The sequence below is a fragment of the Dipodomys ordii genome, unplaced genomic scaffold (assembly GCF_000151885.1).
Source record: "Dipodomys ordii isolate 6190 unplaced genomic scaffold, Dord_2.0 Scaffold150, whole genome shotgun sequence".
Taxonomy (NCBI): Eukaryota; Metazoa; Chordata; class Mammalia; order Rodentia; family Heteromyidae; genus Dipodomys; species Dipodomys ordii.
This window is the reverse complement of record NW_012267366.1, coordinates 3,594,271-3,606,843: the sequence shown is the minus strand read 5'-3', so window position 1 is coordinate 3,606,843 and position 12,573 is coordinate 3,594,271. Positions and strand designations below refer to the sequence as shown.

Genomic DNA, 12,573 nt, shown 5'->3' with positions numbered 1-12,573 from the left:
AACAAGCAAGAAGAAACTAGTTAGACTGCTGGGCTTGTAGATGGACTGTATTTTCCCATTGTTTAAAAAATGGAATGCCATTCTTTTGGTGTAACGCTATGAGAATGAACTAAAGTAATTTGTATGTCTCTTAAGAACCACACCAATTTTATGCCTGTTTATTTTGGGATTAATGCTATCCAGGGAGTCTTTTAAAAGTAACAGCATGTTCTGAAAAGAAGCCTTTGTCAACATAAGTCAAGCAGCTTCACCAGAACCTCTGAATTTTTTTCCCTTTGGCATCCTGCCACAAGAAAAGTTAGGTAATGAGTAGTAGTAGACTAGCCCTTAAACTCTGCTGGATCAAATCTACATTGTGATTTACTTAGCTTCCATATCTAGTCAATTGTTGAGCCAGTAGACCGTTTCTGTAGAATTGTTTAAACATATACTAACATTGACATATTTAAGATAATATCTCATAGTTATTCCTGCTGATCAAATCACTGGGTACAAATGATCTAGTTTGTGACAGGGAAATTTCTTAATAGGGAGCTAATTACTGAGTATATGTCATTGTGTAAACAATATGTTGAATGTTGTAAAGCTACTTCTTAAGCCCTAGGGAGCCCCACTTTCAAATCAGGCTCCTCTCATAAAGAACTGGATATTTAGTTTGGGAAACATGAGTCCCAAGATCCACAATTCAGTCTCCTCTTGCTGGTTCAAGCTATGATACATATGAAAAACTATTTTTGCTCATCAGGAAGTAGTTTTCTGATTTCAACATAAGAGGAAGGCCATTTGGAATTCTAGATTTTTATAGTATGATGGAGCTCAGAAACCTAAACTTTGTGTAGTCTTTTAGAATTTGTAGGTCTTTCAGACCCATTTTATATAAAGAAACTGAGACAGACTGATGACCTAATGGAGCTGGAGAGACTATTGTGCGATTCTAGAGGATCCAATAATAATAGACGGAAGTGCACAGCTCACATTGCCCTGAGCTACCCTCTCAGCACTTTCATCAACTGAAGAACAAATGTTGATGACTGTTAATGGAAGGGAAAGATTGTTCCAAAGGGAGGAAAATCTTACCAGCCAGTCCACTCAAGTAAATGTTCAAAAACAAAGAGATCGTGACAACTTCCATGTATATAATGAAACAATTCCCCTTTTTCCTTCAAACAAAGATGCAATCCTTGCTCTGTTACATTTGAATCACCATTATGCTCCATAGTGTGTTTGTATTTATGAACCCAGGAGCTCCACAAAGCTTTCCAGCCCATTATGAGAATCTGTCATGTACCCAGCTTCTCTTGTAGATCTTGATCTTTCTATCTTCCTGAGCACTAGTTTTATGGATCCTTCTCCAAAATGACCCTCTTCACAACCCTACTGAACCCAGCAGTGTATGTACATGCCAGCTCCTCCCGTCCTCTCAACCTTACTCCTGTCTAAGAAGAATGGAATTATTGTGGTTTTTGTGCCATTTCCAGCACTTGCCTGAAGATTTGATGTTTAATTCTGATATGTACACTTAGGCTATAATTGCCAATTCTACATTAAGTCAAGTCACAGAATGTTAAGAAAGTGAGAATGTAATTTGTCCCGGATCATAAAACTAAATATGGTTTACATATGCACAATGAGCTCATATCTTTTCATAGCTGACTTACAGCGGAAAGTACAGGGGTTTCTGCATCTCATCAAAACTGAGATTAAGATCAAAGAGCATCATCATTGGTAACTTCAGTGGATCTTAATCCACTGCGCATATTATTTTTAGGTCTGACATCTGAATAATGCTCTTTTTATTCCATTAAAAATTACTCTATAACTAAAGTTAGAATCTTTTGAAGTTCCTGCATCACACTGTATGATGAGTCACGTGAGGTAGGCCATCTGGGAGCAGTTGGCCTTTTATGTGTGTGGATAGAATTGGTCTTTAGATAGGATTGTTTGGGGACACAGCTGGACATCTCTCTAGAAATCCACACTCCACCTACACTCAGTAGGGCCTATACTCTGTCATTAGAGGAAGAAGATATGTCAATCCTCGTGGGCTCTCTATTACAACTCAAACACTGTTGGAAGCCTTAGTCATCAACACCTGGAATTGTGCACTGAATCAAAAAGGATTAGCAAGCATGTCACTTCTAATGTCATAAAAGAATGAATTTCAGGTCAGATAAAGGTTGATGATAAGGGGAACAGATGCCTTGGTGATATGGCAGAGTCTGAGATATAATGGGTTTGAAAGGGAAACAACTATCAGGAATGAAAAATCAGTCATGTTTCTCATCTCCTTTTTCCTTTCTTCTTTCCTACCATGTCCTATTATGTTCTGGCCTTTACACCAATCCATTATACCAAATACAGCAAATATTGTTGGGCAATAACATGTACATCACCTTAATTTTCTACTATGGATTCAAGCATTTAGAAGTAACAGGAATTTCGAATTTAACTTTCTCCAGTGAGGGTGCACAAAGCAAGCATTGTGCCCTCCACTGTACATTGGTAAGGAATGATCAACAATTAATGGGCAAAGCCAGCAAAAATAATCTTAAAAAATAGTATGATAAAACATATGAAGGAAGTAAGTATAAAAAAGAAATATGAACAGAAAGGGATGTGATAATTTTGCATAGTGAAAGCCTATCTTGTGTCCTGCATAGCAGGATCTCTATCTGGATATCTGCTAATATTTACTTCCTATTTAAAACATCTGCAGCAATTTAAATTAGGTATCCCAAATGTTTGAATCTGGAATTACTGAACATTGGTGTAGTTCGAGTTTACTACTCCCTTTTTTATGTTAGGTCTGTATTGTTTGAGAAACAGTTATAGGAAATGTTAGGAATTGTGATCTTGCTTGTTATAAAATTAGCTAGGGGGTGGGGAAATGTTTTTTTCTGCCAAGGCCATTTGGATATTTGTAACATCATTCATGGGCTTTACAAAATTATCAATATGGACAGAAGGCCACAGACAGCCAACAAGAGGCATACATACCTGTCTTCTCATGCACTAAATGATTTCACAGCCTTATGTGGCCCATGGGCCAGACATTTTGCACCCTTCAGCCCTCTAGGTTTTGTTAGGCCTTTGAATCTTTAGACTTCAATTGTCATGCAAAGTTTATTCTACTTCTGCTTCCAGAAAGCTGATTGGAATATACTCTAAACCTGTGAAAATGTAACAATGAAATCCCTCCCTGTATAACTAATGTAAGCTAAAAAAAAAAAAGAGCAAAGAAAACCCTTCTAGGAAAATAAATTACATTCCTGCAATTCAAATCTGCCAACAGCTTGTGTCCCCCTAAAATATCATCTCCAGTTTTCCACCACCAAGGATTTTCTCTGTTCAAAGAATCTCCATAGCCTACCATAGGACAAATCCCACCCAATCCAAGTAGTTGGTAGGTCATCGCAGAGTCTGTAATTATGCTACACTTGGGAAACAGAGACACAAAAATGGCCTCTGTATCCAGGTCTAGGAATCATGTAACCTTCTTGTACTAGAATGGAATGTCCTTCATAGATAGCCAGCAAACAGGAACAGCAACCTGGTTTTACTTCAACAATGCACAATGCCAGGTATTTACTAGAGCAAACACCACCCAAAGCCCGGAGGAGTTGCTGAAGCAGCTGATACCCTGTGTTGCTTTTTATAACTCTCCTTCACAGCACCATGCTCTACATATGTCCCATTTCATCAGGTCACATCAACTTAGGTCATGCCCAGCACTGCATCGTACACCAAACAAAATGAATTACCATGCAGAATATTCTGTTTCCTGAAGAAGAAAAAAAAGAGCATGGACATTGGGGAAAGTTTCCTAGGTCTTTGTGATAACAATGACTTTGCCACATATTTCCAATGAGCAGCCTCTTTGATTCCATAAGACATAGGAGTTGTGAGCCAGCAGGAAATTATGAAATTACCAAATGAAAGAATAAAATAAACATCTAAGAACCAGATTACATACAGAGCTGTGAAATGAGGTTGTGATGGCAAGGAATTTGCAAACTTGTACAAATTAATTGCAGTACTAGCTGTCCACATTTGGGGGGGCAATAAAATTAGACAAATGGGGTATTATATTAAGGCCTTTAAAATACCAATAGTAATTCACTGTCCTAAATCTCCCTCCTATACATTACATTGTCTCAGCCCTTGAGAAGGGGTTACAAAAAGATAAAATCCAAGCATCTTGGCCTCAAAGAGCTAGCATCAGGCATGCGTGCAGTGGCACAAGAGCTTGAACTCGGAGCTGCTCACTCTCATTGGCTTTTTTGCTCAAATCTAGCACTCTTCCACTTGAGGTACACCTAGACTTCTGGCTTTTTACTGCTTAATTGGAGATGAGAGTCTCATGAACTTTTCTGCCTGGGCTGGTCTCAAACCAAGATCCTGCAATCTTAGCCTCCTGAGTAGCTAGGACAATAGTCAAGAGCCATCAGTGCCCAGCGCCATCTATTTTTGTAAATGAAATTTGAAAAAAAACATTATCATAGATTGCTTGCACAAAAGCATTTCACTGTGATATTCACATGCATGCCTATGATGTACTTTGATCAGTGTATTGCCTCTTCATCTTTCTTGACCCCAATATCCATTTTTCGAAATACAGTTTTAGTGAAACAAGCCATCCTCAATTGTTTGCATATTGTCTCTGACTGCTTGTGAACTCAGTGACATAGGTCAGTAGTTGTGACAGAGGCAATCTAGCCTGCCAAATTGAAATACTTACAATCTGGTCTTTAAAATAAAATGTTTGCTGACCTCTACAGCTTTCATCTTCATAACAATACTCAGAGTCTGCAAAATGGTTTCCCAACTATAATTAAGGTAACTAAGTGGTAGAAGTCATGTAACATAATATATGGCAAGGTTTGCATTTGATTTTAAATCTAATTCCAAAAATCCATGTATCCATGTTCTTATGCTTTATTCATGGGTGGCAATAACGAAACTATAAGCCAGGAAGAAATAAGAGTCTTTTATACAGAAACTGCTACTCAGATTCATGGGAGGGGGATATGATTTCAAGGCAGAGGTGATAAAGATTATGGAGAAAATCATATTTGAGTCGAAAATTAAAAACTAATTTCAGTATTTCTCTGTTCCAAGTTCAAGCCCAAGAAAAGTTAGACTGACATAGCACAACATCAACACTCTTTCAGCTCAAAGCATGCAATCAATGACCATATTGAGTCATTAGACTCAGTGTGTGTGGGTGAGAGAGAGAGACAGACAGACAGAGAAAGACTGAGACAGAGACGGCAACAGAGACAGAATTATGGCAATGCAAATGTATACATTATGCCAAATGACAATTGAACTGATAAAACTATTATTTCTTCATTCAAGCAATCAAAAATACATTTGTTTATGTATTTGCACAATACTATCAGCTACTCACAAACCTAAAGACTACATCCTTTGCATGAAAGAATCACACACTCCATCAACTATAAGAATCAAATGATACATGAGACCACAAAATCAAATAATCATATACATCCTGCCCTGAAAAGTAAGACAGCTCTCAGCCATAAGAGAAATGGAGATGAAACAAGGCTCAACCCAGAGAGGCTTACCTGATACTGTAGAGTACTTTGCCATTTTTGGAAATCCGCAGCAATTTGTTATCGGTGGTGACATCATGGAAGTTGGCACCTTTCTCATTAGCAAAAAATAAATCTGGTTTCCAAATGGAATCTAGCATAGATGGGTCCAAGTCCAGGGAATCATCTGGGTACTCACTGTATGCCAATCGTGAATCATTCCACTGTTGTCTCAGAAAAATGTTCACACGGTAGTCCTACAGAAATGCCATGCACAAGAGCTACTTATTGCCCATACTGGCATAAGATGTCCATTAAAATTCCTCTCTTACCCCAGGCTATGTAGACCTTGGTCAAAATAACCATTTTGTTTCATTGGAACTGGGGTCAAAAGAAAGGAAATAATATTGAACCATACCAGAACACCTATGAAGCAGGTTGACTTAGTTTAACTTTTATTCAAGATGAATTTACATTAGAAAAATATGAGGACTATAGCAGTCGATCTATAATGACAGACTGTCAAACTTTATTCATTTTTCAAATCAGAAATGATATGACTTCTAATCTCCATCTCTTCTAATGCTCTGGGCAGAAGAAAACCCACTATGTAATTTGGATAATGAAAAGCTTATAAAACTGTGGCATGGTTGACCAATATTCTAAGAGTATTGCATTAAGATGCTTCATGTTGACAGAATAATTCAATCACAGTGTTTTCTTTTAAAAATTTAAAGTTATTTCATTGAATTCAGTCAGTGTATCTACAGTAGCCAACTTGATACCTCATCCAAAGACAGAAATATTTCGTATTTTCCAAATTTGAGAGCATCTGACAAGGGTATTCTCCCTTGTGGGAGCCTCCAGTATACGCCTGGCATTGTCCTTTTATCTGGGAAATTCCTTTTGTGCTAATGAATCAGCTTAGGGGCACTGCCTACTCTCCTGAGGACTTCTATGCAAAGGTCTTTACAGTCATGAAAAACATTACTTCATTGGATAATCTGGACTCTGATTGAACCTTCATTTAGATTTCCTGAGCAACTAGGACTAGAGTTGTTACAGAGTCAATAGTTTGCACATTCTTGTCACTTGTGGTTATTTAAGGTGATAAATTCATTTGTTCTTACTTTCCTTTACATTTTTACCCTCATTGATTTTCTACTTGGCATATGGATTTTGGGTCATCGTTTATCTTGCTTTTCATAATGTTTGTTTAGATTTGCCTAAGGACTTCCTAGTTTAGGCACCTAAAACCTCACACCTAGGGAAGTTCCTTAGTCCCAAGCAAATGGTGGTGGTTGATTATTCAACTAGGTACCATAAAGACCACCAAGGAACCACCAATTCAGATGAAGTCCTTCAAGGTAAAAAAAAAAGGGTTAAGTTTTAATGGCCAGAGTATGTGGAAAGGTTTCAATCAGCTTCCTTCTATTTCCTTAGTAATACTTCCAAATCCAATGTGACCATTTTTCAAATGTAGTCTCTTGATAATCAAACTCAGCATTTTGTAAAGGACAGTTCTTAGGAAGGGTGCATAGTGCATAGCCAAAAGCAAAATAATTTCTAAGTACTGAAAATCTGTGATCAAAACCCAGACCATTTGGAAAGATTAAATTATTAAAAGGAAATAATCTTAAATTCTCCATTATATAATAAAAGGATGCTGAGTTGGAATCCTGCCAACATTCATCTGGGATTCTACCAGGCCTGCACAGGAATTTCTCAAAACCAAGTGGTTGCTTTCATGGATGTAAGTAGGCTTGTATCCCAACTTACTGGTTCACTGGCTTCCCCTGTAATTAGACCAAGTAAATGGTAGAACCTCAAAGGTTTAGCCATACATTTCTAGAATTGTCCTCCCAAAATGAGGGCTATAACTGGAAGGAGATTATTACCAGTTCTATGTCACCTTGGGAATTGGAGTTACTGTAAGCTTTATGGTTTTGTGTGAGGAAGAACATACAATTTGTGAAAGTCCAAGAAGGAGCTGACAAAAATATAAGAATCCAGTTTACATATAAACATACATTAGACACATCAGCTGTGAAATGTCCTTAAGATTTCTTGAGGAGGAAAATGCTGCTTCTCCTGTTTGGACACCTGTTGCTCATTTCTTAACAAAATTATGAAGGAGACTGTGTGCTTATTTCAAATGGAGATAGGAAAGAAGAGGATCCCACCCTTAACAAATTCTGGAGGACTTTTAAGTGTACAAAGTAATGGATACTGGAAACAACAGATGTGAATGGGTTAAATATCTTAAACGGTTGGGGGACTAACAACCCTCCCACCCAGGAAGTAATACTAGCATGAGAAAGACATGAGAAGCCAGTTAGATTATACTAGACAGAAAATCACCAAGGAACATCCTTGTCATTCTCCCTTGAGCATGAGAATGATTTAAAGACACAATTGAAAGACTCTAGAGAATATTAAATAAGTGACATGCATTATGAAAGTAATGACCTTTAAGAAAATTATCTTGGTATAAATTTTCAAATCTAATATACATTTTTAGAAAGTTTTTCCCGTGAGCGTTTTCCAGTATTTGCTGTTTTTATACTGAATTTTATAGATAGAAAATAATGAAATATTTTATTTTAAATTAACCTTCAGACATTTAATGGCTCTAGTGAGATATACTCTCATTATTTGTATGCAAGGATAAATGTAGAACTTAGAGGAGAAAAGATATTTTATGATAAATTCCAGGAATTAGAACTAAAACATTTCCCAGAGCTTTTCCTTTTAAGTATTCTTTTGAAGGTATAGTAAAAAAAATTATAATGTTGTATATGCTGATATATAGTATTATAAAATAAACAGCAATTCTTAAAAGTCTAAAAATAGAATAAAATACCTGTAGATGCCAAAGAATTTTATGCAGCTTTGCCTTGCAAATCTTCCAGTTCACTGTCATTTTCAATGTACGGTAAAGATTTGGCATGTATGATTTATCTACATATCACTTCTGTTCATTTACAGATATGTTTGTTCTCTCATGATATTACCAAATCTCAAGAGAACGGTTATATTGTGTTGTAGTCTTTCCTTGTATTCACTTTTGCTTTTAGGTTTAATGAAATATTAAACGGGAAGTAAATATTGAGAAATGTGTTTAAATGCAGACTGAATTTTCTTTACATTTCTTTCTTTCTCCAGGGACAAGATTCTCCTTCAAATCTATGACATATTTCCTTGTATTGAAATTTATTTTCCTATGATTGACTATCTTGGTATTATATTAGGTAATGGAAGCATTCAACATATACAAAGCTATGTGTAAGCCACATTATGTTGGTTTATATTCTCAACACAGGTAAATGTGTTTACCAAACTCCATATTATTGTTTTATGTCAAATTTAGGGTTTCCTGAATTATTCTTTTTCTAATGCCTCCCCATTCCATAAAGATTGTTTAAATAGAATTATTTTGGCACTGTTATTTAGCTTAGCATTTGTAAATAGAGATTTTCACTCTTTCTCATAAGTATTCCTATTACACCTTACTATTACCAACACACACACACACACACACACACACACACACACACACATGTTGTTCAACCTAATTATGTTATAAAGATATCAAAGACAAAGATATGCATGTGTGATTTCCCATTGTGTTTATGTGGTACTTTGGTTTAAAATTATGGAAGGAGGAGACAGTTTTTTTATAATAAATTCTTAAAATATTGTACTGGCAATTCAAATACCAAGTTCTCTTTGTATAGCCATTTAACAAAACACAAGATTTTAAAGTCATTTCCTGATTCTTCCTTAAGATAACAGGAATACAAAATATAGTCATATACTATGTTAGCATCCTCTTGTGACTTGCTTATGTAGCAATAGAATAAAAGAAAACCTTCAGTGTTCTTTTGGTAGTTACATAACACAATAGGTATTCTTGTAAAGAAAGGGCTGTCCTGAGTTGCTGAGGAATGTGATTTCAGAGGCCTCCTAACTCTTCAGCCTGCAGCAGTAACCAGCACAGAATGGGAATTTATCATTAGAGTTAGGGACGGCCAAAATTATAATCTGGAAATGTTCCCTGAGTGAACACATTTACACACTTTTAGCTGTGCCTATCTGTTAAACAAGGAGAGGATAAAGATCTAATGTAGTAGCATGGGTAGAAAGTCAGTATCCATACATTTAAATCATATACTATCTACCCACATCTCTCTGGGAAGTCATTTGGAAGCTGAGAAGAAAGTGTATTATCCTTTATTTGATGAGCAGCCTTGGGAAGAGTTGGCTACAAATGTATGCAAGCTTGACCTTCACTGACATTGGTAATATTATCAAACCACATCTTTATATCAGAAATGAAGGGATTGAAGATATATATCCTCTATCCTCATTTGACATCAGAAAGTAAAGAAAAATAGGAAATAAATAATTTCTAAACCAGGATATAACCTTTCTAACTATATATCCCTCACTGGTCATCCAAATATTTGGGATGATACAACATTTGTTCCATGAAGTAATGTTAATACAGGTATTAGTGAATGGCCACCAACAGTTTCCCATGTTTTAATTTAAAACTGTATTTCTGAACTTTGTATATCCATACTTATTTATAAAAATATTCCTCAGATTAATACAAATGTGTTATCCTGTGAGTACACATCTATACTCATGTCTCGAAGAAGTGGACAATTATATTGGGTTCGTAATACAGTCAATCTTTTGTGGGCGTATAGTATCAACAATGAATAAGAGGGATTTCATTAACTACAAGAGAGACCGATTATATAGGACCCATAGAGAGTCATGGTAAGTTTTTAAAACAAATAATCATTTCAAAATTATATCCTTCAACACTGTTATTTTGGCCATGGGATAAGGGAGAAAAATCAACACAGTTAGAAACACAACATTCAAAATATTCTCAGGAAAAAATTTCCTTCAGAAAATGTAAAGAAAACGATACTATCATCCTCAGGGATGGTGCTAATCAATGTCGTCCATGGCTTCATTCTTGTTATATTTAATTATTTGACCAAATTTTCCCAATCCAGTTTTGAGAAATTTTATCAAAATCATGGATGCTAGAACCTTAGAATGTTGGCAGAGTTTAAGATGTGCTAATGCTTTGTGAGTGTGTCCTCTCATACTTCATTCTTTAAGTCCTAACCTCCAATGCTATGATATTAAGAGATGTAGCTTTTGGAGGTAATTCAATCATAAGGAACCCCAGAAAACTTCCTTTCTATCATGTGAAGATACTAGAAGTCAGTGAACTCTAACCTTAATAGATCTGTCACCAAAACTTGACAATACTGGCACCCTGATCTTGGACTTTCCTTTAATGTACATTTCTTTAGTTAGTAGCCTGACCTGATTAAGACAGGGTGCATCAGGTGGACTCCCAAAGCCAAGATCCTTTTTTAAATGGAACAATTGTCACATTCTCGTGAACATCTGAATTATGTCCATTTAAATATTGATTCCTCAATCAGGGTTTGGAAAATTTGGCCACAACCTCTTTTTGCAAATAAAATTTCCCTGGAGCACAGCCACATTCATTTGCTTACTATCCATTCTGGCTGTTTTCATGCCAAAAGGGCAGAAGTGAGCAGTTGTAACAGAGACTATCTGGCTCACAAAAATATAAGTATTTCTGACTGGCCTTTTATGGAGAAAGTATGCCAGTGTCCTACCCTAGATGGCATGAGACTTTTCTTTCCATCACATGAGCATGGTAATATTTCAAAGAAATATAGATCCACACTAAAACCATAAGTAGGGAAAAGAAAAGCCAAAAGAAATTTGTCATTACATCAAAAGTCGGGTCAAATAAAAGGAGCACAATACACATCATCTAAACATGCAGTTGAATCTGTGTTACACAGTAGAATATGCAAGGTGAAGATATTACCATTGTTTGCAAATATTTTGGTGGGAAACATGACAAAGGACACTTGCTAAGTGGTCATAAAGCACCTAAGCGTCAATTAACTAAATTCCTACTGTTTTAACTCTTTAGGACAGGAAAACAGGATACCCATTGCTTACCATTTTTATCTCCTTAAATGTTTAGCTTATTCTTGCATTAATGAACACGGAAAGGTGCACATTTACATTTTTGATTGAGAGTAAGATGCAATGAGGAGATTTAATCAAAGCAACTTAGAAGTCTAATTAATGCAATCAGCATTAGGTCGTGCAAATATTGTCATTGAATGCCATCGTGTAAAGCTGGTGACAGTGATTTGGGCTACTGGAAATGTTTCCATCTTATAACAGTAAAACCAAGAGGTGCAGAGACAGAAACTGAATGCCAAGCCCAGAGTTAGGTTATTTTTCCATGTTTAATGTTTCTTAAGAGTCATGTATAACCCTAGCAAAAATACCTTGTTTACATATAATTCTTAATGCCCTACACCCCCTCAAGTCCCAGATGCCTTGTATTTGGACAATGCTCTTTCAGGATAATATTAAAAAGAGTAGTGCACGTGAATTATGTTTCATTTTGCACTGAAAGGTAAAAGATAAATGAATTCTTCCTAGCAGCAAAAGCACTACAATATAGTACATGATCTTAGAAATCTAAAAGAGAAAACGAATAGGCAGACAAATCATGTCTTCCACTTCTCGCTGGTATTATACTCATTTATTCAGTTCTAAAGTATTGTTAGTATAACAGCTATTGGTCAGCTATATTCTATTTTTGGTCTCATTCAATAATATGATTGCATAGTTTACATAGCCATACAAATTAGAACCAATCAATTGATTAAGGATTTAAAATAAATTGTAAGTAGGTCAAGAAAATATTTCACCCAAATGCAATCATCATACTATAGTACTAAATAGACTAAAGATAATGGTCTAACAGGCAATGTCACAAGTAACATGACCATGGAAATTATAAGAACTCTTGGCAGATATTATAATATCTGAAATCTCTTTCAAACGAATGAAAGATGTTTGCATGTATTCTATGATGATCTTTTAATTAATTCTATGTTTATAGTTTGAAGGTGTGCATATGTTGTAATTG

General features: G+C 35.8%; 1 protein-coding gene across 4 annotated transcripts in view; it reads right to left on the bottom strand.

Moving 5' to 3' along the window:
- The window catches only part of Glra2 (glycine receptor, alpha 2), a 125,976-nt gene that overhangs the window by 86,953 nt on the left and 26,450 nt on the right, over positions 1 to 12,573 (bottom strand). For all 4 annotated transcript variants that reach the window (XR_001175653.1, XR_001175654.1, XM_013032140.1 and 1 more), the window contains one exon: positions 5,589 to 5,812. Coding sequence is in view for 2 of the 4 variants with exons in the window: in XM_013032140.1 (XP_012887594.1) it covers positions 5,589 to 5,812 (224 nt within the window). In the remaining 2 variants the exon portion in view is untranslated. The remainder of the gene's footprint in view (positions 1 to 5,588; positions 5,813 to 12,573) is intronic.